At 42.9% G+C, this 26,340-nt stretch overlaps 2 protein-coding genes and 1 pseudogene across 3 annotated transcripts in view; 2 read left to right on the top strand and 1 right to left on the bottom strand.

Moving 5' to 3' along the window:
- Positions 1-26,340, top strand: part of LOC101692827 (zinc finger protein 850) — an 87,046-nt gene that overhangs the window by 21,284 nt on the left and 39,422 nt on the right. Inside the window, 1 exon segment of the mRNA XM_045073941.1 lies at positions 13,701-14,020. Coding sequence (XP_044929876.1) covers positions 13,701-14,020 — 320 coding nt within the window.
- LOC101674717 lies at positions 86-386 on the bottom strand (annotated as a pseudogene).
- Positions 4,864-13,611, top strand: LOC123390246 (zinc finger and SCAN domain-containing protein 16-like). Of its 2 annotated transcripts, XM_045073938.1 has the most exons (4): positions 4,864-5,740; positions 6,710-6,848; positions 11,558-11,637; positions 13,510-13,611. In XM_045073938.1, the coding sequence occupies exons 1-3, from the start codon at positions 5,360-5,362 to the stop codon at positions 11,593-11,595; spliced, it is 558 nt and encodes a 185-aa protein (XP_044929873.1). In that variant the 5' UTR covers positions 4,864-5,359; the 3' UTR covers positions 11,596-11,637; positions 13,510-13,611. The 2 variants fall into 2 exon arrangements, with proteins under 2 accessions (XP_044929873.1, XP_044929874.1); XM_045073939.1 differs by lacking the exons at positions 11,558-11,637; positions 13,510-13,611 and adding an exon at positions 10,799-11,548.

Raw genomic sequence — 26,340 nt, 5'->3', positions numbered from 1 at the left:
TTTTTTTTAAAAGAGAGACATGAAAATTATTCACATGATGAAAGATTTCACTTTACTGGAATGGGCAGCTTCACTTCGTGCCATTTTAGCAATGATTCCAGTCCACATACTTTCCGATGTCACAGTCTCAAAATAAGAAATAATCCTTGTCATCTAGAACTGCTTTGGTGCCTCCATATTCTGGGTGAAGATCACACTAACTGGTTGAATCTCTCTACCCTTTCCTTTAGAGCCCGATCCAACAGCTACGAGTGTTGCTTGCAACGCTTTTCCTTGAGATTTTTCTGGAAGCATAATACCTCCTTTGGTAGAGTTTCAGCTGCACTCCTTTCAACTAAAACTCCATCAAAGAGGGGAAGAAACTTGCTAAATGCCTGCCTTGCCATGACTGCGGCTACCACCACGGTTCTTACAGGTTTGTGGTTTTTAACAGGCTTGTTTATAAATGTTTCATTCTTGGATTTCTTAATGTCACCTTTTCTGTGTTCTAATTCATTTGCTTATTCTTTTATCCCTATTTATTTTCTAACCTTTCCCTTGGGGATTTCCTTCTCATCCTTTTTCTAATTTCTTGAGTGCTTAGTTCATTTGTTTTTCTCTTTTTGAATTTTATTTTTTAAGGTTTTACTTATTTATTAGAGCACAATCAGGAGGAAAGGCAGAGGGAGAGAGAAAGGAAGAAGCAGACCCCTGCTGAGCAGGGAGCCTGACATGGGGCTTGATCCCAGGACTCTGGGATCATGACCTGGGCCAAAAGCAGATGCTTAACCAACCAAGCCACCCAAGCACCCCTCATTTTTTTTTTTTTTTAATAATTAAAGCAAGTGAGAATATACATCCATCGAACGCTGTTATTTTTAACAATGTTATTTGTGGGGTGGTTTTTTGTTTGTTTTTGTTAGCTTTGAAAGATCTAAACAGAGAAGAAGAGGGAGGGCCCTGGGTGTCATAGCCAGGCTGCCTGCTTATGCCTCAATCGTGAAGGCAGAGAGGCTCTACCCAGGTAGAGGAAGGACGAGGAAGGACGTCACCAAGTCAAGGACCAGAGCAAGGGTTTTACCAGGAAGCCTCATTCTGACTGATGCGCAGCCGCTCACGTTTCCACAGCCAGGTGCTCCAAGGCTCTGGCAAGTGGATTGTCTGAAGTTGATGGCTGCCTGGAGCTGGGGACATCCCTGAAGAATATTCTGGATTCCTTAAGAAGTTCAGGACCTGGAGCAGGGTTTGTGTTTGGAAACTGGTGAGAGACTTTGATGCAAGACATTAGGTAAGGAGGGAGAGACATACCGGTCAGTTCACTGCACTGAAGGGGGCGGCAGGGACCAGTTGAGGGTTGTCTGCATTTTTCACTTGCTCAGCCAGCGATGAGGACGTGTTATGCCACAGTCAAGGGAAGGGGCTGGCTTTCCATCATGTATTTCTAATAGAAAGAAGAGCAGAAGTTATGCTGTTTTTAAATTTCTCTCCCGGAGAGGACAGTTCTGTAAAGCTGGTTTACTTGGATGTTACTCATTTCTGCATTTCTTAAATGACCCTTCCAGGTTTATTTTTTAATTTTTTTAGGTTTATTTATTTATTTTAAAGAACATGCAAGCTGGGGGAGGGGCAGAGGAAGAGAGAGAGAGAGAGAGAGAGAGAGAAGCAGTCTTCCCCCTGAACGCAGAGCCTGATGAGGGGTTCGATCTTGGGACCCTAGATCATGACCTGAGCCGAAATCAAGAGTTGGACGCTTAACCGACTGAGCCACCCAGGCACACCCCACCCAAGTTTATTTGATCACTTATATTTACCCTACGAAGCATAGTGAAGTTCAATCTGATTTTCATCTTAAAGTGTTATATCCTTTTACAAAATGACCTGTCAGGCAAAGAATTTCAGAGAGAAAGGGATACTGATGACATTTCCCAAACAGGGAAATTGTTTGTGGGTTGTGAAGAATAGATGAGGTTTTAAAACAAGTGTCTTTCCTGTTTACACGAGTAACAGATTTTTGTAAAAAGTTACATTTTAGAGGGGCACCTGGATGGTTCAGTCTGTAGAGCATGTGACTCTTGATCTCGGGGTTGTAAATTTGAGCCCCACATTGGATGCAGGGAGATTACTTAAAATCTTAAAAAAAAAAAAAAGTTTACTTTCACAGAAATATATAAAATGAAGTTCTCTAAGTTTACCCCAATTAAGAACACATTTAAGATAATTATTCTATAAAAATAATCATATACTATTTTGTTTTGTTTTTAAAGATTTTATTTATTTATTTGGCAGAGAGACAGAGAGCACAAGTAGGCAGAAAGGCAGGCAGAAGGAGGGGGAGAAGTGAGGCTCATGTGGTACTCGATTCCAGGACCCTGGGATCATGACGTGAGCTGAAGGCCAATGCTTAACCAACTGAGCCACCCAGGCACCCCCCCCCCATATACTGTTTTATAACTTATCTTTTTTTAAAGATTTTATTTATTTATTTGACAGAGAGAGAGACACAGCAAGAGAGGGAACACAAGCAGGCGGAGTGGGAGGGGGGAGAACGAGGCTTCCCGCAGAGCAGGGAGCCCGATGCAGGGCTCAATCGAGGACCCTGGGATCATGACCTGACCTGAGCCGAAGTCAGATGCTTAATGACTGAGCCACCCAGGCACCCCAGTATAACTTACTTTGTAAATTCAATGTGCCTTTGGCATCTTTTAGTTTTTAAAAAGGTTGGGGGTATAAAAAAAATCTAAGTTCCCAAATGTGGACATTTGGGTTTCCCCAATTTAAGTAAACAATGTTTCTTTGTATATGTTTTAACATTTGTGTATTTTTTAAAAGATTTATTTACTTATTTTAGAGCTTGAGAGCTGGAGGAGAGGGAGGAAGACAGAGAATCTCAAACAGACTCCCTGCTGAGTGTGAAGCCAAGTGGGGCCTGATCTCACGAACATGAGATCATGACCTGAGTGGAAACCAAGAGTTGGTGGCTCAAATGACTGAGCCACCCAGGCACCCCTTGTGTAAGTATTTCTATGTAAATAATTCCAAGAAGCTAAGTTGTTGGATCAAGAGGTATGGACATACTAATTTTAAAGTCTTGCCTTCAGAAAATATACAACCCAAGAATACCTGTACTTTCGCACACTTTCCAATACTAAATATGACCAGTCTTTTTATCTTTAGTAATCTGAACAATTTTTTAATTGTTATTGTTTTAATTAAAATTATTATTGAACTTGAGCACCTTTTCGTGTTGTCTATTTGTGTTCTATAAATGCTTACCTAAGTTGTTTGCCAATTTTTCTATTGGCTTGGTGGTACTTTTCTTATTTTTTGTAAGAGGCCTTTGTGTATTAGGAAAATCAGTCCTGTGTCTTTCAGATGGTGATATATTTTATTCTGAGCTTATACTTTAGTTTTTATTTTCTTCATTTAATATTCCAAAATTTTACATCATTGGTTCCATTTATCTTTTCCTTTGTGGATTTTCAGTTATATGTCTTTAGGGTTTTATGTCATGTTTATATCCCTCCCCACTCCAAGGTAGCAGTAGCTTCCCAGCCTACCTCCCTGCTTCTGTCTTTGTACAACCCCTTTCACTTACAAGTTTATTTTTAACATAGCAGCCAGAAAACTCTTTCAATACCTGTATCTGAACATGTTACTCTCCTGCTCAGAAATTCTGAATGACTTCCCATCTTGGAGTAAAAAAAAATATATGTATCCTTGAATTCACCTTGAAACACACTCCACTCCAGGCTGTCCATTTGCTATCCCTCTTCCTGAAACAGCTTTACCCCTGATTATACACTCACTCATCTCCCTCAGTCCTTGCTTTAATGTAAGTATATTAGTGAGGTCCTCCATGACCACCCATTTAAAATTGCATTACTTCATTCTCACTCCAAACTTCGTGTTTCCTTTATTTTCTCCTTGGCACTAACATGCACCATCTAATATACTATATATTTTTCTTGTTTATTGCCTGCCTACCTACCTCATACACAGAAGCACACACACTAAATTACAAATTCCCCTTAATTCAAAGGTATTATTTTCCTTTAACCTGTAGCTCCAGCTTCCAGAACAGTGCCTGGTGTAGCAGGTGAATAATCAATATTTGTGTAAGAAAGGGAAAGAGGGAGAAAAAAATTAAGCATTTCTAACCCATCATATTGGCAAACATCAAAATATCTATGACATTGTGTTGACAAGTATAGGTAAACAGAGCATCTCTCTTAGGGTTTCTGATTGATAATATAGCACTAACAAAAGTACAAATGTCCCTACTCCGTACTCTAGTAATTCTATTTCTAGGAATATATACTATGTAAATACCCTTAGGCATGCGAAAGATTTATGTTTACAGTAATTTACTCCAGCAGCGTTTCAAAAAGAAGATGGGAAACAACCCGCCTGACCACCAGTGGGGTAACCATTAATGGATGATGGCCCACACAATGAATACTGTGCAATTGATTAAAAAGGGCAGATCGAGGAAACCCTTTATGCACAATCTCCAATATTAGTTACTAGGAGGAAGCAAGCAAGGCGCAGAAATGCTACCTTTTGTGCAGGAGGAAGGCGAGGGGGATAGGTACCTGCCTGACCCGTGTACGGAACGGTACGCGTCCCGGAAAAAGTCGGGCTGTCAAAAGTAGATGCTGGAGGACACTTACTCTTTTTAAATGTTGAACTGTGTGAATCCATTACTTTTTCATACTACGTATCTAATAAGTAAACCCAAAAAATTCTTGAGACGGGAAAAGTTTTGAAAAAGAACAAAGAGGATACGCCTGCGGGCCCGCGAACAACCGCTTACACACGTGGTCCTCCACGGGCGGGGCCACCGAGGCGAGGTATCCTAGAGCGGCCGGAAGTGCCCGGGGCCCGCGGCGGGGCGCCCATTGGTCGGCTGGAGTCCAGCCTTTGTTCCCGGCCGCCGAGAGGTGGCTGTTGCCGCGGGCGCATCCGTCTGGCGTCCGCCGCTTCTGCGGGGGTGGTCGAGGGTCGGCCCTCCGCGAGTGGACGGGGTGACCGTCCCCACAGCCGCGGAACGCCGAGCCTGCGCCTCTCGGGCGTGGAGTCCGCGAGCCTCCTCGCAAAGCTGAGGCGTTTCTCCTCACAAAGCGGTGACCCTCGGGCTTCCTGGAGTGCTGACGGGCGCCGGCCGCTCCCCGACCCAGAGAGAACCGGGAGTCGCGTCGGCAGCGGGCACTTTCAGTCAGAGCGCAGAGCTAGTCGGCCTGCGCGCCCCGGTGCCCATCAGCGCGTGTGTGCTCACGGCAGCTTTCGTCCTTTCTCCGCCGCAACGGCGTTCTGTGACGCGGTTCCGAGAGGTTCTCCTTGGGGTCGCGCGGGGCAGGGTTAATCTCCGACGCAGCGCACGATGGCCGCAGCCCCGGCACCCGCCGGACGAGGACTGCCAGTAGTGAAGGCCGAAGACCGTCGCGGCGGACAGGACTGCGCCTCACACTGCACCCCTCACAGGAGGGAAGTCTTCCGGCAGCACTTCAGGAAGCTCTGCTACCGCGACGCGCCCGGGCCCCGGGAAGCCCTCACCCAGCTCTGGGAGCTCTGCCGCCAGTGGCTGCGGCCCGAGTGCCACACCAAGGAGCAGATTTTAGACCTGCTGGTGCTGGAGCAGTTCCTGAGCATCCTTCCCGGGGACCTGCAGGCCTGGGTGCAGGCGCACCACCCGAGGACGGGCGAGGAGGCCGTGACGGTGCTGGAGGACCTGGAGCGGGAGCTGGACGAGCCGCGGAAGCAGGTGGGCAGGGGACGCTCAGGGCGCGCGCACCGGGCCGGCACGGAGCCGGTGACAGGACACCCGGGGGTACTTCACGGGTCGGCCTAGGGGAGAACAAGGCGTAGGGAGGGCGCCGGTCGCCGGGGTCAGATCACTGGAGCGTGGTTGAGGACGGTCGCGGGAAACGACGCAGAGTCCGGTGCAGGGCTGGGGTCCGTGAGGAGTTACAGGAGGGCGAGTAGGTAACAGGAAAGCAAAGAATTCTCCAGCATTCATAGCTACTAAAAAATGGGCTACCTGGTGTAAAAAACAAACAAACAAAAAAAACCCTCCCTTTCCATGGGAATAGTCAGGGCGAGTTCAAGTAGATGTCAAGGATATCGCAGAACAGCGCTGTCCGAAAGAAACACAATGGGAGCCAGATGCGGAGTTAAATTTTCTAGTAGCCACATTTCAGAAAATGAGATTAAATATATTTTGTTATTTTATTTAACCCAAAGTAATCATGTAATCAGTATGAATAATGAGATATTTTACATTCCTTTTTAGCATTGTTTTAAAAATTCAGTGTATATTTTATGCTCTGCCTGTTTCCATTCCTACCAACCACATTTCAGGCGCCCAGTAAGCACACTGTGCTTGTGGCTATAGCATGCAGTTGGAGAAGAAATACCCCCACTTGGAGGGGGTGGTGGAGGTTGGGCGAGGTAATTTTTAAGGTTCTTACCAAGTCTCAAGGCTGTGATCCTGAACCTCTACCGATCATTGTGAGAAGACACTGAATTTCACTCTCCAGTGGCCTGAAGTGTCGAGATTAATTTCCGCCTCTTCTTTTTTTAGTCATTATTGCCATTTGCAATTGAATGAGAATTTTTCCCATTTGTGTTCCTGGTCCCTGGTAAATGCTTCTTTTGAGCTTTTCTCTTAAGTTCTTTAAGTTCTTTCAGAAAATCTACCTTACAAACCCAGTCATACTTCATTGTTCCCCAGGTCCCAGCCAATTCAGAAAGACAGGACACACTTTTGGACAAGTTGACCCCCTTGGAAAGGCCCCATGACTCACTGACTGCGCAGCTCCATGCCAAGAAGATTCATCAGGAGCAGGAATCTGGTGAGCCCCAGAGGAATGGTAAGGAGCAGGAGTTTATGTGTGTGAGGGAAGATACGATTCCTTGTGTTAGAGAGGAGCTTTCTCACTGTGATGTTCTCCTTTTCAAGTTTTCTTGCTTATTCTCCACCTCACTGTAGAAGATTTTATTCCCTTACCTACTCTTGCCTTATCATGGAAAGAATTATATTTTAGTTTTTCATTAGACTTAAAAGCTGCTTTTTAGCTTAATGGATGGGGGTTGGGATTTAAATACTGTAGTTAATGATACCTTACATTTCTATTTGTTGATATCTGATGCGTCTAGTTCTAAATTCTCTTAAATTTACATTTTTAAATTCATATGACACCCTGTATTAGTCTGTTAGGGCTGTCAGAACAGACTAACACAAGCCACAACAAAAGTGCCACAAGCCACAACAAAAATTTATTTTCTCACAGTTGTGGAGGCTGGAAAGTCCAAGATCAAGGTATTAGTCGCCTTGGTTTCTGGTGAGGCTTCTCTCCTTGACTCACAGACTCGCTGTGTCTTCACATGGTATTTTTGCTGTGCACACATACTCTTGGGATCTCTTCCTCTTATGTAAGGATGCCAATCCTATTGGGTAAGGGCCCCACTCTTATAACCTCATTTATTCTTAATTACTTCTTAAAAACCCCTTTTCCAAATGCAATCACATTGAAGGTTAGAGCTACAACATAAATGGGCGAGGGGTGGGGAGATACAGAGCACAATTCAGTCCTTAATACAAGCTCACACTGAAAGAAATAGGGAAGAGGGAGCAAGAACTAGTATAGTAGGCTTTTTGTTTCTCCATGTTACGTTGACTGGGTTTGGGTTGTGGTTTGCTTCACCACCCAGTAATCAGTTCACTAATTGAAAACCAAATGTCTAGTGTATTCCCAGGCTTCAGTAAAAAGTAAACAAATTTTAAATTCCAGTTTGCCCAAACACTGCTTTTTTCAGTGCTCCCTGTCCTTTCTCTGCAGGCTCTTGTGTCCATACTGCTTCGCCTGGCCTATTACACAATCCATTCTCACTATTTTAAATTTTACCAGTACGGTTCCCTCATTCTCTAGGTTCCCTGCCATGTGATTTGTCTAATCTGATAAATGATTTTAAGATATTTGTAGTTCATACTTGGAAAGATGGCATTCAATTATGTATAATTTAAAGGAGTCTTTTCATGCTTTAAAGCATAGTGTTGGTTACTGGTTACCTTTTGAGGTGAGGTTTAGACCCCCTGTTCTATTCATTCTTCTTTTATTAAACTTTTGTTGAGCAGCAGCTACATGCTAGGCACCATGTTAGATGTCGGGAATACAAAGGAATGACTTCTTCAAAAAACAGAAGTGAGCAGTTGTGCTATGATCCCACACAAACACAAAAAAAGACAGCTATCCCTGTGGCAGGCCCACAGAAGTGTCACAGAGTAGGTTTGCTTGAGCTGAGATGGTCAGACGGGTGGGGACTAGGAAGGGAGAACATCCCAGGGGATAGGTGGGGATGAAAGCTTAACACTAAGAACAGTAGTTGCTCTGAGTTGATTTTGATAAAGAGAATTTTGTGGAAGGGAAAAACCAAATGCCAGTGGTGAAGGTTGCTGAAACAGACGGAGGTCTGTTATATTATTTTATTTATTTACTTACTTTTTAGTTAGTTGTGTTGTTTGTTTGTTTTTTTTTAAGTTTTTTCTGGTTTTGTTTTGTTTTCTTTTTTACACAGAGAATGGCACAGAGAACACAGGCAGGTGGAGTGGGAGAGGGAGAAGCAGGCTTCCCGCAGAGCAGGGAGCCCAATGTGGGGCTTGATCCCAGGAGCCTGGGATCATGACTTGAGCTGAAGGCAGGCGCTTAATGACTGAGCCATCTAGGTGCCCCATAAAGTGGGAGTATCTTAATGTGTGAAAACGTAAGTGGGTTCAGTTTTTATACATGTGAATTTGCTGTATCTCAAGCACCCATCCAATGGGCAGTGCAGTTTAAAATATGGTTCTAGGGGCGTCTGCCTTTGGGTCACGATCCCAAGGTCCTGGGATTGAGTCCCACACATCAGGCTCCCTGCTCTGCCAGAAGCCTGCTTCTCCCTCGCCCGCTCCCCCTGCTTGTGTTCCCATCTCACTGTGTCTCTGTCAAATAAATAAATAAAATCTTAAAAAAAAATAAAATAAGGTTCTAGATGTAGGAGAAAGATGTGGGAGGAGATAAGAAATTTGGGAATCATCCCTGGGTAGGTGATAGAAGACATGGCTATAGACGAAGTTGACCAGGAATGTATAAAGTGAAGAGAGGCACGTGCACATTTTAAAGGCATGCCACCATTTGAAGTTTGAGTGGAGGAAGACGATTCTATAAAAAAGACAGATCAGGGACTATCAGAGACGTGAGAAGCAGAAGAGGGTGGTGTCACTGAAGACACCAGGAGCTGCAGCCAGCTATAGCCCCTGCTACCAGTGGCACACAGGATCAGAACTGAGAAGCAATCATTTACTGATTTTGGCATTTCGTTAGTGGTAGTCAAGAATAGTTTCAGAAGGTAGAAGCTAAAAGACGCAGGCTATTTGAATAAGCTTTAGTAACCTCTTCACCTTTTCTTTGTGAGCAGGCATATTGTAAGAAATTTCTCTCCCTGCCTTTGGAAGGAGACAAGACAAGCAGTCAGTCATAAAACAGGTCACAATAATATTTAAACATGTCAATATGCTAAATTCTATGGAGAATACAGGATTATGACTAATGGATAGTCGGTGCAAAACTTTTAAGGTCTAGATGGACTTTCCCTTTTTTTTAATAGATATTTCTAGACAAGCTCCACTATTTTGTGTTACAAATTCAGAAAAATACACAGTTCTTATACCTAAAATTGTAGAGGTTTACACATATGCGGCTATTAAAGTAACTTTGCAAGGAAAAATAGGAATGGTCTTTTCTTAATCTAATCTACTGAAGGGTGCTTCATGAAATCTAGCTATCCTGTGAGGCCTGAGAATTTTTAGGGAATCCCTTCTGTCTACACTTAACAGTGCGAATAGGACTTTTTCCTAAGGTGCAAGCACCAAGGGCCATACACAGTTTTTACCTGTGTCACCACCACCACCACCATCATACCCCCCCACCAAAATAACAGATAAGCAAAAAACAAAACCCACCAAAACAATACAAAAACAAACTGCAGAAATCACAACACATTTCAGGACGTATCTCTCAACTTTATTAAAAGCATGTGATGTCCAGTTCAAATCCTCATTTTACAGTTGATGAAATATACCCACGGTGCTTGTGACGTGTCTAGGTTTCCAAAGAGTAAGAGGCAACGCTGAGAGTACAGTCAGAACCTGAGGTTCCTGCCTACCGGTCCAGAACAATTATTAAAAGCCATCAGGATAATGTACCAAAAAGTCACTGTTTTTCAAAATATAAATTTATTGTTAAATAGACTTTTATTTTTTGTTTAAAAAAAACTTATTGTGGGGCTCCTGGGTGGCTCAGTTGGTTAAGCATCTGACTTGGGCTCAGGTCATGATCCCAGAGTTCTGGGATCAAGCCCCACATCAGGCTCCCTGCTCAGCGGGAAGCCTGATTCTCCCTTTCCCTCTGCTGCTCCTCTTGCTTGTGCTTTCTTGCTCTGTCAAATAAATAAATAAAATCTTTTTTAAAAAAGCTATTGTATCCATACCAACAAGGTATTATTATTTGTATTAGTTTTCGGCTAGGATAATAGGACTCTTCTCCATAAACATAACTGGGAATTACAATAGCAATAATCACTTAATAGAAAACTACATTTGTAGATGACAAAAGAACTCGGAGAGCTGAGTATCTAGAAGTTCTTTGTAGCACATTTTAAAGTATTTCAAAGGGAACTAGGTAACCCACAACACTGTCTCTCCATTAGCAAATAAATGACAGTCTCCTTAACTCCATTCCAGTTTCATTTCACTCAGCATTTAACCTTGTCCTTGCTCCCCTAGATTGTCAAGCAAGTGCATACAGATGATCTTTGTGGACCTGGACTTCTCTCAAATTCTCACTGATAAGGACTCTTAGTATTATATATGCCAAAATAACATTGGAAGGACAGCCCTGGCAGAAGATGTTAGATCCAAATATTTTTCACTTTGTCTGTTCTAAACAAAGGTCTCTTGGTGCACCTGGGTGGCTCAGTCAGTTAAGCATCTGACTCTTGATTTTGACTCAAGACATGAACTCAGGGTCATGACATCGGGCTCAATACTTAGTGGGGAGTCTGCTTGAGATTCTACCTCTGCCCCTCCTCCCACCGATGCCCTCACTCTCACTCTCTCTATCTCTCACATAAGTAAATCTTTGAAAGAAGGTCTCTTAGAATCCTGCTGGCCTGAGATTACCTGGCACTTGGAAGAGATACATAAACAAGGCTCTGAAATTCCAGTTGACCCAGAAATAGACTATAGATCCTTAAGATGAGAAAACTTCCCATTTGACACTTTCCATACAATATTATTCTGTACATTGTTCAATTACAGATCTAAGAGTTACCATTTCAGTTGCTGACCAAGAAAAACCAACTCTGTTTAAAAAAAAAAAAGCCTCTTGAAGTCCTGGTGAGATTTTTCTCTAGATTTCTCCTGAAATCATGGTAGAAGAGACTCATCCTGAGGACTAGTAGATCACACTGAAGATGGTGGACTGACCACTCAGATTTGTGTCTTTTTTTTTTTTTTTTTTTAATATTCATCTTCATCATTAAGCCACAGGAAAGCCAACCAGTGGTGACAGCTGTACATAAAAGAAGCAGTTGAGCCAACCGATATGCTGATGTTTCTTAATGGTATGAGGGTGTCTCTGATTACCATGATTTGCTTGATCATTATTACCCTACTAACTCAGCAATACTTCTGTCACACATTATACTTTCATAAATGCTTTACTATACATTCCCTCATCTAATCAAACTATAGGAAAAGAGGGCACAGAGGTGATAAGGAAACCAAAACAGCAGTCATCTGCCAAAATTTAAGCAGTTATCAGACAATTCCAACGCTGGAATTTAGACCTCCTGGCTCTAACTTAGTCCTGTCATTTCTAGCCAAAGATAATACGGCATTTAGGTTCCAGAACAATATCATCTAAGAGGAAATATCCAAACTTCCAGGAAGTCTACTGCCTGACTTAAAAAAGAAAAAAGGGGATACCTGGGTGGCTCAGTCATTAAGCATCTGCCTTTGGCTTAGGTTGTGATCCCAGAATCCTGGGATCAAGCCTCGCATCAGGCTCCCTGCTTGGCAGGAAGCCTGCTTCTCCCTCTCCTACTTCCCCTGCTTGTGTTCCCTCTCTCTCTGTGTCTCCCTCTGTCAAATAAATAAATAAAATCTTTTTTTAAAAAAATGATCATTAAGGAAGAACCAATTTGAGAAAGACTGGGAGCAAGGGGACATGGTGATGACAGTGCAGAGCAGACTTCATAGAATGGCACTCAGCCATGTGAGCCAGTGTTCCTCCCCCAGCTCAGGCACTGCTTCTGTCATGCCAGGTGACCAACCACTGAAAATCGTAATAAAATGACTGTCACAGTGAAGATTCCTAGGTTTGTTGAGATGGTGGTCACAGCATGACCAAATAGGTGACACTTTCCATTCCCTCCAAATCATCAAAAGAGCTATTGTATTGTCTGATAAAATTCATCTCAGCAAATATTGAGTACTTGCTATTGTGTGCTGTTCTGTACTAAGCTTGGGGTTAAGGACATGGGGAGCAGGAAGAAGGAGAGAACACGTCCAATTTGTGATATTAGGGAAGACTTCTGGAGGACAGAGCATTTGAGATGGACCTTGAATAATACCTAGGAGAGTGGTTCTCAAAAGTGTGGTTCCTGGACTATTAGTATCTGTCACACCAGGAAACTTGTTAGAAATGCAAATTCTTAAGCTCTACTCCATCTTTATCAAATCGTAAGTTCTGGGGTCAGGAAGCATGGCATCTGTTTTAATAAGTCATCCAAGGTGATTCTGATGCACAGTCAAGTTTGAGAACCACAGTGCTAGGATCTGACAGCAAGAGATGATAGTTTCAGAAAAAAGGATTCAACCCAGCACATACACCAGACCATCCATTGTCACTTCCTACTAATCTTCCTGGATTTATCTTGACCTACATGCTCTTAAGTCTGCTTTTAATTATTATCCTTCACACATTCCCCTCCTTTGATGGTTCTTATTCACTGCATTCCTCTCAGATCCCTAATCCCACTGTCCTCCACTTTTACTGAATTTTACTAGCACTTAAGCACCTGTGTTTCAGGCCCCTACATGTTTCTCCCAAACTTACCTCCCTTCCCAGCTCTGTTCCTCGATCCCCGTCTGCTCCTCTTAATTCTCCTCAGCACATCTCCAGTCCCCATTTACCACTCACTCTGCCTTTGCACAGGGTTGCCAGGTAATCCACATCATTGGGATCCACATCACTGCCTTTTCCTCTCTTCTTAATCAGCTCCCAAGAACGTATTCCGCTGCTCTCTTCCCCACTGCCTCTTAATCTCTTCCTTACATTGTCATATATGTTTTGACGGTGCCAAATATCTAGTTTGTGCATTATATGTGACTTTGTTTTTTATAACACATTTATAACATTTATGTGTTCGTTCTTTCATAGGCTTTGCTTCTCAAACCTAGACTAGGACATGTTTGTGTACTCTTTGTTACAGGTGATCAAACCAAAACTAAGAATCAAGCATTGTCCCAGAAGGAAGATATGCCCAAGGACACAGAATTCCTTGGGAAGATAAATGACAGACTTAACAAAGACATTTCTCAACATCCTGAATCCAGAAATGCTACTGAAAGTGAGGGCAGATTAGAGTGGCAGCAGAGGGAAAGAAGACGCTATGCATGTGAGGACTGTGGGAAAAGTTTCAGTCACAGCTCAGACCTTAGTAAGCACAGAAGGACTCACACTGGAGAAAAGCCCTACAAATGCGATGAATGTGGAAAAGCCTTCATTCAACGCTCCCATCTCATTGGACACCACAGAGTGCACACTGGAGTGAAACCCTATAAATGTGAAGAATGTGGGAAAGATTTTAGTGGGCGCACAGGTCTTATTCAGCATCAGAGAATCCACACAGGTGAAAAACCCTATGAATGTGATGAGTGTGGGAGGCCCTTCCGTGTAAGTTCAGCCCTGATCAGACATCAAAGAATTCATACAGCACATAAGCTCTACTAAGATGGTGAAGTAACAGAAATTCTTTAGCTACTCAGGTCTCCTTAGTTACCAGAGAATCTGCCTTAGGGACTGAGTATCCTGAATGCAGGCAAAGCTTCAGTCATCATGGAACATTTCTCTGGCACCAGAGAATCTATCTGAGAAGATTTCCTTTTCTTTCTAAATTAGTTCAGTTTCTTAGGAAGCATTTAAAGTTATTTCAGAAACCCTTGTCTGTTGACAAGACTGCTCACTTGCAGCCCAAAATAACAATGTTTCTTGGTTGAAAGATAGTGAATTCTGCTTCTCAGTTTTCTTTTTTACTTGACTATTCTGTGTATGACATTAGGCAAAGCATTCGCATTTTCCTCTGCCCTCATTTCCCCCTGTCGAAGACACAGTAGAGGTCTGTTGTATTAAGTTAAAGCTGCTTCTCAAACAGTACTATATATTTGTTTCCCATCACTACTGATACAATAGCCTAACACAGGGCGTGTAATCGTTTTGTGGAATTTGTTTGCCAATGCTAAAAAAGAGGAAACCATCAGAAAAGAAGCAGAGTAAGGAAAACATTCAAGTGGAAAGGAAAGCAGTGAGTGATGCGTAGAAGCTGCTGGGAAGGGAGATGACCGTAATGAGGATAAATCACTCCTTTTCTGAGTCTCAGGTCCCTGTAAACTGAGAGACATGGGGAGGGATTCGTCCAAAACTGCACTGTCCAGTTTGGTAGCCAGTGCCCACACATGGCTGTGGGGCAAATTTAAAATTAAATTCACTCAAAGTAGAGAATTCTGTTCCTTATCACAAGCAGGTAGCAGCTACTAAACTGGACAGCACAGACACAGATCATTTTTATCATTGCAGAGAGTTCTAAAGGACGCTGCTGTCTAACCAATCACCAGTAACATGTCTTCCAGCTTACATATTGTGTGATTCTGAGTTCAGGAAGGTAGTAAAAGAGAAGCCTAAGGAGACTGTAGTAGCAACAGGAGATAAAATACACTCTAAAAAAGGACTTAATAATAACTTTATGGCACTTTTCCAGCCTTAAAAAAGGAGTGTATTATAACTGAATGACTGAAGATTATTAAAGTAAATATAATAACCAAATAATCTAAATTGAAAGCTTAAATTACTACCTCATCTCTAAAACAAGAGTGTAACTACCTTTACAAAGTAGCATCCCATCAGATACCTATGCTGATAAGAAACTGAGATTCTCAGGAGTTTAATAAACAATCCAATTTTTTTGTTTGGCTTGGAAATGTATTAGCAGTTCATATACTTGCAACAGTTTTACATCCCTAGTTTGAAAATACTATAAAATGACATAAATTGTGAGCAGAGGCCCAGCACATTCAAATGTACACCACCATGGAACCGTGAATCACTGGTTCTAGGAACAGCCATCCCCAGAACAAGCAGGAAGGGATCTAATCTCTTCCTGAGAACAAGAATTACACACACTTGCTTCTGCCCGAGGAGTTAAACCACCACAGTCATTTCTCTGTCTTTACTACTATTGGAAGATGAATCTTAAATAACTTCTTGAGAACCAACACCATAAACTGAACTTTTACATATTTTGAATGTAATGCTGCTTTAAAAGAAAATGTAAGTTTATTCTGAATGTCTAGATCAACTGGTAGAAAATTTTAAAACATCAAGTTTCATACTCCTACTTGTTTTTATGACTTATAATTATCTGAGCCATATTTCAAAGCATTTGAAACAAAAGATTTTTTAATGGTCATGAAGACAAAAGTATTAAATCTTTAATATTAGAAACATCCTTATTTTAAAAATAAAGCTCAGTGCTGAGTGATAGCGTTTCCCCCTTTACTTTTTGTCTTGCTGAGAAGCATAGAAGCTGTTCATAGTCTCTGTAAAAGAAAAGCTCCTATTTATGATATGATCCCTTCTTAAATTTAGAGATGCTTCTGCAATGGTAAGAAAGATCATTTTGGCTCCCAAAAGATTAGGTTTCCTAAGATTGATAAAGACATGACCTACTGATTTTCCTTTACCCTCTATATGCTAGAACATTCTACTCAGATAGTTTTGAATACTGTTCTAGTCTTCAAGTTGTATACCTTCAAAGGCTAGTGAAGATTAGTTTGGAGCACTGAGACAGACCGTGCTACCCTTTTTTAGGTTTGGTGTTGATTCCAAATTGCCACCACGGTGTCCACCATCTGATAACAGAGGCAGGAACAGAAATATATGGGGCCAGACACAGCCTGGAGTGCTGCAGGCGAGAGAAACCTGGGATAAAAGCAGGTACAGGCAAGGAGGCATGAGGTTAAAGATCTGAGTTGTTGCTGGTACCAAAAGCGGCAGGTGGTGTCCTGTAAGTGTGTAGAAGCCCAAAGGAAAGACTTGGGGAGGGCGCTCAAACAGCCACGATTACCAGAAGAGAAGCTGCAATACGGTAGACACGGCAGCTACAGCCGCGTGGGTCTAGCAGAGAGCCTTCCTCAGCACACAGCACCCGCTCTAGAAGAACCCAGTTTCTCAAACAGTTGTGTCAGAAGCATATGCGTTGCTCCTTCCATCTTTTTGGAAAGATTAGGGTTTGGTTTTGTTTTGTTTTGAAGGAGGCAAGAAGTTGTAGTTTGAAGTTTTGTGAACTAGTGCAGCTGTGATTGTAAGAGGCACCTAAAGGGTGTACGGGGCCCGTCTCTTAGACACAGATGGGGATGCTGGTGAAGTGGTGATTCTGAATGAGGAGCTAACAGCTCTGAAGGGAGAAAACAGTAAGTGCTGGGGGAGGGGGGGCTATAGGAGGTATTTGTCGGCATTGGTGAATAAGATCAGGGAAAGGGAGAAAATAAAATGAACAAGGATACAGGGAAAAGAACAAAGATAAATCGAGATGGTGATAGGGAGAGAGAAGAGAGTAACAATCTAATAATGGCATCAATCATACTTGAGCCTAGATCACAGGATACAAGCCATACAAAGGAGAACAGATGAGCTCCTTATCCCAAGGTACACTGAATCTTATGAGCACAGCGCGTATCTATCTTTATCCAACAGGTCATTCTCATCCTGAGCATGACATTATTTGTTTACAACCAAAAAGTCCATTAACAGTGAAAACACAAGTAGAAATCTTGACATCAACAAAACAAGCTGTTCTCCCCTGACTGACCCCACAAGTGAGTCATGTTGAGGTTATGAAGGATCAGCTTGCTCAGTCTTTCTTCCTCAAATCATATAAAGCAAGGTTTCTCCATCTTGCTTCTGTTAACATTTTTAGCCAGACATTTCTTTGAGTGCCCTGTCCCCTGCAGGGCAGGGCATTTAGGGGTATTCCCAGCTTCCAGCCTCTGGATGCTACCACACCTCCTACTTGTGACAAGCATTTTTTAAATGGGAGAGTAAGTGCCCCCTTGAGGGGCAGAATCACTCCTAGTTGAGAACTGGTCTGTAGGAAAATAATCTGATTTCCGTAACTGTTCCTCACCATATGCAGTAAGAGTCTATATAGAGATGATGCTTATAACCAGCACTGCTAGACCCTTCTCCTACCGCAAAAAATGATTCCCAGAGTACCTAAGCTCTAAATGATAATCATGCTGAAGAATCCGTCTGCTTTAGGAAGCCACACCTCACTATTGAAGACCAGAGTTGCTCTTGGGGCCCCCCCGTCCGTAAGCTCTCAGATGAGCTTACACTGCATTTTTTAAGACTTTCCTCTTCCCCCCGCCCCCCATACTTGTGGTGCTACCCACTCCTTTGCCCCGACCCAACCATGAACAGAGACTTTTTGATCAAGATTTGCACTGTCCAGTACAGTAGTCATCAGGTATATATGGCTTTGCAACTAAGAAACTACTATTTTTTTTTAAGATTTTTATTTATTTGACAGAGAGGGGGAAGCAGGCTCCTCACTGAGCAGAGAGCCAGATGTGGGGCTCGATCCCAGGACCCTGAGATCATGACCTGAACCAAAGGCAGAGGCTTAACCCACTGAGCCACCCAGGTGCCCCATAAGAAACTACATATTTTATTTCATTTAATTTTAATTAAATTTTAAAACATAATTCAGTTATTGGAAAACCTTTATGTTTGGTGTAATTTGGGTATGTGAGCTTACTTTTAACATTTTAAATTTTGTATAATCTCAATAATTAAGTATTTTCAATGAAAACTGAATTGAAATTTATAATAACTAGAAAAAAATCCACTTTTAAAGATTTAGTATAAAATATGAATATAAGATATTTCATTTTTATACTGATTAGATGTTAATATTTTGGATATACTAGTTTAAATAAAATATGCTATTAAAATTAGTTTCACCTGTCTTTTTACTTTTTTAATGTGGCAATTAGAAAACTTTACATAGGTAGATCACATTATATTCCTATTTATTGGACAGCCTAATCAAGGTCTCACCTCAGGGTACATCCAGTTCTCTGTGTTTCAAACCACTTTTTTTTTCTTTTTCTTTTTTTTGGTCAGAGAGAGTGCACACAAGCAGGGGGGGTGTGGGAGGCAGAGGAGAAGCAGGCTCCCTGCCAAACAAGGGGGCCTGAGCAAGGAAACTGATGTTGCAAGACTAGATCCCAAGACCAAGAATCATGACCTGAGCCAAAGGCAGACACTTAACTGAGCCATCCAGGCATCCCTCAAACGACTTTAATTCTGTGAGACTAAGTTCTATAATACCAAGGACTTTTTCCCTATTTCTTCTTATCGATTTGTTCAACAAGTTCTTACTGAGCACAATGCTATGTGCTACAGAGACAAGGGCAGGCTGCTCCAAAATGGACCACGATGGTAGACTGATTATTTTAAATAAAAGTTACTTAAGACAGATGGTGCAAGGACACTGAGACCTCCTTTGTGTCCCCCTGAAAGCAGGAAATTAATCTCCCATGTGAAAGGTACCTTCCCAGTACCAGGAGGTAAGGAGACATCCTTATCACCAGAGATAGGAAATTTAGACCCCATGTTACTGTTTACTAATCTACCACCCCAGCCCAAGTTCTGTTTAGAATTCCTTACTAACTGAAGCTCACAAAGTTGTTTTCTTTGTCCTGTCAAATCCTCAGATTTATCATCTCTTTGTCTGAAAAGTTTAAAAACTGCCTGCTTTGGTCATTTCCTTAGGTCTTGAGTTCATTATTGGGCTTCCATCTGGTCTTTTCTACTGTTAATCTGTTTCCATTAAATTTAATTCTTAGTCCAACTGGGAGACCACAAAGGGTACAGGAAGAATTTTTTCTTCCCCTTTAGTGCCAAGCCCCTATTCTAGGTACTGAGGACACAGTGCAGAATGAGATAAGATCTCTGCCCTTATAAGCCTATGTTACTGTAAAGGGAGATACCCTGATAGCAGTTAGAATAGCTATTATCAAAAAGACAAGAAATAACAAGTGTTGACGAGGACGTGAAGAAAAGGAAGCCCTCATGCACTGCTGGTGGGAAAGTAAAGTGGTGCCACTGTGGAAATCTGTATGAAGTTCCTCAAAAAACTAAAAATAGAAGTATACGATCCTGCAATTTTATTCGGGGTATTTATTCAAGGAAAAAAAAAAAACACTGGTAAAGATATATGTGCCCCCATGTTCACTGCAGCTTTATGACAGCCAAGACAAGGAAACGACCTAAGTGTCCATGGATGGATGCATGTATAAAGAAATGGAATGTTACTCAGCTCTTTTTTAAAAAATGAAATCTCGCCATTTGTGACAATGAGGCTGAACTTGAGTGCTTTATGCTAAGCCAAATCAGTCAGAGAAAGACAAATACTATAACATTTCTCTTGGGGTGCCTGGCTGTCTCAAAGGAGCCTACAAATCTTCATCTCTGGGTCGTGAGTTCCAACCCCTCGTTGGCTGTAAAGATTACTTAAAACACAAGCAAACGAAAAAAACTACATGGTCTCTCTGTTATATGTGGACTCTGAAAAAAAAAAAATAATAATAACCATGTGGATGTAGAACATGGGCAGGCATGGGTTGGAGGAGGTCAAAAACCTAAAGAAGCCAACCACACAGGTGCTCACAGAGACACATACATATTGAAGAGATCTCATGAGTCAGTATTTAACAGGAACAGTCACCCAGTGGAGTATGTTCTTCTTTAACTCCAACTAGTACACCCGAGACACCTGGGCAGGAAACCAGGGCCAGGCTGACTGTTCCAGCATCATTTCAGGGGCAGAAATACAGATTCCCAGGCGCTGAGGGTGGTGCCTGGAAACGCGTTCAACAACAACAAAGACGACGTCTGTTCTTCCAAGCCCGTCCTACAGTCGAGGGCTCGCAGAGCGAACAGGAATGGAAAAGACACCGAGGCACCGGTGAGCAGCACTCCCGGCCGTCGGCGCTCCTGGGGAGGGCCATGCCCGCGGCCAGCCCCGGTCCAACCCGGGTCAGCCCCGCAGCACGAGACCCCGCCGGGCACCAGGAACCCCGCCGGGTGGTGTCCCCCAAAGAGACTCAGGAGCCTGGAAGAAGCGTGTCGTGCCCCGCCCCGGCTGAGCGCCCTGCGGGTAACCGGCGCCACCGCGGGGTCCCGGCCCGCACTCTGCGCTCAGAGCCGCGTCCATCAGCTCAGGGGCATCCCATCTCCACGGCTTCGCGGCGTCGTGGCCGCTCTGCGTGCTCCACGGCCGCCCTCCACCCTCGCTGCTCCCCGCACACCTCCGCACGCCCCCACCTGGCCGCAGCGGCCGCCCAGCCACGGAGACCGCCCCCGCCCCGCCCCTGCACTCACCGCCAGCCCCTCTCTCCCCCTCTCCCACCCGGCGCCCGCCCTCCCAGCCAGCTGCTCCGGAACCGGTAACGACCGGCAACAGGAAGTGCCTCCAGTCGCGAGAGCGCCTGGCAAGGGGTCCGGTCTTCCGCGAAGCCCGAAACATGGGGTTCCCGCCTGAAAGAGGCCGGGAGCCCCAAGAGCAAGCGGGGGAGGCGGGTTTGGGGGCCCCCGGAGGTTCTCTCAGGGGGCAGGGCTCCCGTCAAGCCCCTCCACCGCGGGGCTGGGCAAACCTCCAGGAGACCGCAGGACGCCCGAGACTGACTGTAAGGACAGGCCTCTGGGCCCCGCAACCTCTCATCCGGAACAAACGTGAAGGGGAGCAAAATATGCCGCCCCAAGTGCGCCTCTTTGATGTAAGGAGAGTTTGGGCTGGTGGTTTTGTTTCGTTTTGTTTTTTAACAAACGGGACAGGAGCTCTGAAAACCATGTAAAAGTTACCTTCCCCCCTTTTTTTAAATTTATTTGACAGACAGATCACAAGCAGGCAGAGAGGCAGGCAGAGAGAGAGGGAGAAGCAGGCTCCCCGCTGAGCAGAGAGCCCGATGCGGGACTCGATCCCAGGACCCTGAGATCATGACCCGAGCCGAAGGCAGCGGCTTAACCCACTGAGCCACCCAGGCGCCCCCAGTTACCCCTTTTAAGAAACATTTACGTTTGCAAGGAAAATCTCCATTTGTAGCGGTGCCGCCCGGGAAGAGACGAAGGACTGCACACTCCCGAAGCTCCTGGTCGGTGAGACGGTAACAACAAATGTGCACAACAGCGTCCTCGTTCGTTACCGTGCTTCACCTGACAACCCCCGCGCCCGCCGGCGGGGCTCCCCAAACTCAAACATCTTCATTTGCTGATAGGCTGACATTGTATTTCAGGTGCTGGCCTGGGCCATTCAAGGATCTCCCCATGTGTACAGGAGGTACACCTGTCATTAAACTGTTTTTCTCGTTAACCTTTTTATTGGGTGTTGGGGGGGAGGGGTCGCAGCCAAAAACCCAGAAGGGTAGAGGGGAAGTTATTTTGTCTCCCTCATAAGAGTAAAGTGGAGGACTGGGAGACAAACCATATAGAAAGGAAACGGTTGTGGTCATTGTGAGCTTCGTACAGGTGCGCATCTCAGCGCTCTCCCTGAACTCGGCACCTGGCGCAGGTAGGCTCTTGAACAGTAGTTACTTGGATGAATAAGGACAGATCTCAGTGGAAAGTGTTAATAGAAAAGGAAGGGGAAAGTGAATCAGATCGACTAAATTTCGCTAATTGACAAAACAAACCATTTTTTCCTGTCTGAAATATATGACACGTCTGCATATTTTAAAGGCCACTACATAATGGAAGTGGAAGAGAGATCGCAGAATAAATATTAGATGAAGAAGTTTACACTCTATTTAAAGAGCAAATGCAATAATAGTAAATAATAAAACAATGCAGTAGGTAGATTGATAAAATCCTGAGAAGAGAGACACGTTATTCAAATAACAGACCAGTATCTAAAATGATTAGGAAAGAGTGAGACAAATCCTTGACTTCAGAGTACTGGGGAAATGTTACAGTGATTATGGGGTAGGGACAGGGACATTCTACAGGGCAGTAAACACGGACAGGATTGCTAATGTTAGAAAGGAAAAAATCTGCATATCTATAAATAGGGGAATAATTACATATGTTGTATCATATTATACCATTCAGAGGTTGCCTGAGTGGCTCAGTCAGTTAATTGTTTGCCTTGGGCGCAAGTCATGAACCAGGGGTCCTGGAGGTCCTGGGGGTCCTGGGATTGAGACCCTGTGTCAGGATCCTTTCCCTGACTCTCCCTCTCCATCTCTTCCTCCCCCTGCTCAAGCTCTCTCGCACTCTCACTGTCTCTCAAATAGGTAAAATCTTTTTTTTAATAAAATAAAACATTACTCAGCATTTAAAATGACAAATTATCATTGGAAAAAAGTGTCAGAACAAAACGTAGTCCATATTTCCTGGAAGAAAACTATGTGTGTATATATATGTAATTATGTGCTGTGCTTGTGAACCTAAAAGAAAAGGATGGACTCCAACCTGAACAGTAATTCCCTCATGTTAAGAATTGTAGAAACTCTGCAGTATTTGCAAGCTAACAATTTCATGTGCCAGATTCATGGATCCTGGTAGAAATCACTAGACTCCTGTGACAGAAACAAAGGATTTTATTTAATGACACAAACTCAGGCCCTTTGTGTTTCCCTTGTGTTCAGCCCACAGGGGGGACGTGGAGGGCCCAGGTGCTGCTCACACATTGGGTTTGCATCCTGCAGAGGAACCCCAAGCTTGAGAAAACCCAGTCATTGCCCAATCTTGTCCTAGAATGAGGCATTCTCTTTATTATCCTGGTCGGGAAGTAGGTCTGATCCAAAAGGAGTTACAACTTTGAAAAGATAATCTAAACGAAAATTGGTCAGAAGAATTCCTTGAAGAATTGTCTCCCAACATTCTCAGTAATGACATTTGGGGGTACATATGTCAGCTTTTTTTTTTTTTTTTTACTTCATATACATGTAGATTCTAATTTTTATCATATTTTGTTACTTAAATATTTCAAAATATAATTTAAAAAAACAAAAGACAAAGAAGTTTAAAGTTGTTTTAGTGAGAGATAAGGAGCCACTCATGGTCAGGGATTGGGGGAATGATAATGATACTGAAGGAACATGAATCTATGACCATATCTGAGATGGACTAGAGGTATGAAGACTATCTCAGGGTTGCAGTCATTTAGGTCTGAGAGAACTAGAACTGAGAATGATGATTATGGTCATGGAAAAGAGCAAACTTTCAAAGGAGAAATCTGCTGGCTCTGAAGATTTTTACTTTATACTCTGTATTTCGTCTGGGTAAATCAAGGAAGCCTCTCAAGATGGCATATATTGGGAGCATCTGGGTGGCTCAGTGGGTTAAAGCCTCTGCCTTCAGTTCAGGTCAAGATCCCAGGACTCTATTTAAAAAAAAATTCTCTTTAAGAAAATTCTCTTTGGGCACCTGGGTGGCTCAGTGGGTTAAGCCGCTGCCTTTGGCTCAGGTCATGATCTCAGAGTCCTGGGATCGATTCCCGCATCGGGCTCTCTGCTCAGCGGGGAGCCTGCTTCCCTCTCTCTCTCTCTGCCTGCCTCTCTGTCTACTTGTGATCTCTCTCTGTCAAATAAATAAATAAAATCTTTAAAAAGAAAATTCTCTTTAAAAAAAAAATTCCCAGTTGTTCAAACTAGCATACCATTTTACATTCACACTAGCCGTGAATAAGAGTTCTTGTTGCTTCATATACTCACCAGCACTTGGTGCTGTCCGTCATTTTAACTTAATTTAATTTATTTTTTAAAAAGATTTTATTTACCTATTTGACAGAGATCACAAGTAGGCAGAGAGGCAGGCAGAGAGAGAGAGGAGGAAGCAGGCTCCCTACTGAGCAGAATGCCAGATGTGGGGCTCCATTCCAGGACCCTGGGATCATGACCCAAGCTGAAGGCAGAGGCTTTAATGGAGCCACCATTAAAGTGGTGATGGAGCCACCCAGGGGCACCATCAGTCATTTTAATTTTAGTCATTCTAATGGATATGTAGTGGTTTTATTGTCTTATTGTGATTTTAATGTTATATTTCCTTATATGATATTGAATACTTTTTCATGTGTTTTTTATGGCCATCAATGACCATTCAAATATCTTCTTTTGGAAAGTATGTGCTCACATCTTCTGCCTACTTATGTTAGTTTACCTTCTTATGATTGAATTGTGAGTGTTCTTTACATATTCTATATACCTGTAATCAGAAATATGTATTCCATATATTTTCCAGTCTGTAGCTTCTCTTTTCACTTTCTTAAAGGTGTTTTTTATTGAGCAGATTTAAATCTTGATGAAGTCAAATTTAGCAATTTTATATGTTATCACTAGTGCCTTTTGAGAAATCTTTCCTTGGTCATGCTATTTTACTTTTAAACTACCTATGTGTATAACTTTGTTTTTTTTTTTTCAAAGATTTTATTTATTTATTTGACAGATAGAGATCACAAGTAGGCAGAGAGGCAGGCAGGCAGAGAGAGAGGAGGAAGCAGGCTCCCCGAGGACCCTGGGATCATGACCTGAGCCAAAGGCAGAGGCAGCCACCCAGGCGCCCCTATAACTTTGTTGTTGTTGTTGTTGTTTTAATTATTTTTTTTAATGAAAAAAAAAAAAAGAAACTGAGGGCAGATTTCTAATCTGTTACCAGCTACATCCAGTTACCATCCCATCTGGGAAGCAAGAATTATAAAATAAGGAGCAAAAATAAGTGTTTTGAGAGAGTCTAGAAACACTGTAACTTCTCAGTGTTTAGTGTTATTTGTTTCATTGTAATGACTGGATTTAAAAATCTAAAAGCAGATCAAAACTACTGAGATTTGGTCCTGATGGGTGAACAAAATATTTTTGAGTTTGGGTTGGGAACTAGATAGAAGCACTATTGATGTGAAAATGTTGGGGTTTGGGAATGAAGAGTCAATAAAGAATTCTTGAAATGTCTCTGGTCATGAGGTCATAAGGTCCCGAGGAGTGACCCATTATATACTTTCAAGTTGGAAGGGAACCGGTTAGGGATAGCGTAAGTCTCTAAGGAATTTTGTTTTGTTTTGTTTTTTAAGATTTTATTTATTTATTAGAGGGACGGCTAGGTGGCTCAGTCATTAAGCATCTGCCTTCTGCTCAGGTCATGATCCCAGGGTCCTGGGATAGAGCCCCACTTCGGGCTCTCTCCTCAGTGGAAAACCTGCTTCTACCTCTCTCATTCCCCATGCTTGTGTTCCCTCTCTCACTGTCTCTGTCAAATAAATAAAATATTTTTTAAAAAGATTTTATTTAAAAATCTTTAAAAAAATTTTTTTAATTAAAAATTTTTTTAAATTTTAAAAAATCTTTTTTTAAAAAGATAGATTTATTTATTTATTTATTTAAAAGAGAGAGAGAGAGAGAGAGTGAGTGAGAGAGAGAGAGAGAGCATTAGCTGGGGGAAGGGGAAAAGCAGACTCCCCTGCTGGGCAGGGATCAAGTGGAACTTGATCCCAGGACCCCGGATCACGCACGACCTGAGCCAAAGGCAGACCCTTTACCAATGAGCCACCCAGGTGCCCCTCTGAGGAATTTTGGAATAAGGTTTCCAGGACCTGGAGGTGTTTGCTATTGTTAGGGAAGGTCATTCATTACTGTCTATCTAAATCCTTAGTCATGAGACCCTTCAGATGTATATCAGTGGCCCCTATGCTTGGGGTATGATTGCTGACATATATTTTAGGGGATAGAGAGGAAAGAAGTTTCCAAAAGATTTTTTATAGGCTCCTAGAAGTCAGGCTAATGTCAAGCTAAAGCTGTCTTTTGCTGCTAGCCAAGTATTAACATTGTGGCAGCTAAGCTCCTAGAGGAGGGTCACTCTACCCATCTCAGGCACTTGTCAATGGGCTATAAGTTGTAAGGAAGTTTAATTTTTTTTCTTTTGCTTTTGTTCCCCACATCAGCTATCAGCAGGAACAGATAAAGAGGGGAAATTAAGGTGAAGATTGGAAGGGCAT

The sequence above is a fragment of the Mustela putorius genome, unplaced genomic scaffold (assembly GCF_011764305.1).
Source record: "Mustela putorius furo isolate JIRA1106 unplaced genomic scaffold, ASM1176430v1.1 tig00537295_pilon_pilon_pilon, whole genome shotgun sequence".
Taxonomy (NCBI): domain Eukaryota; kingdom Metazoa; phylum Chordata; class Mammalia; order Carnivora; family Mustelidae; genus Mustela; species Mustela putorius.
Note: the sequence above shows the minus strand (reverse complement) of the source record. Positions and strands in the feature narration are given on the sequence as shown.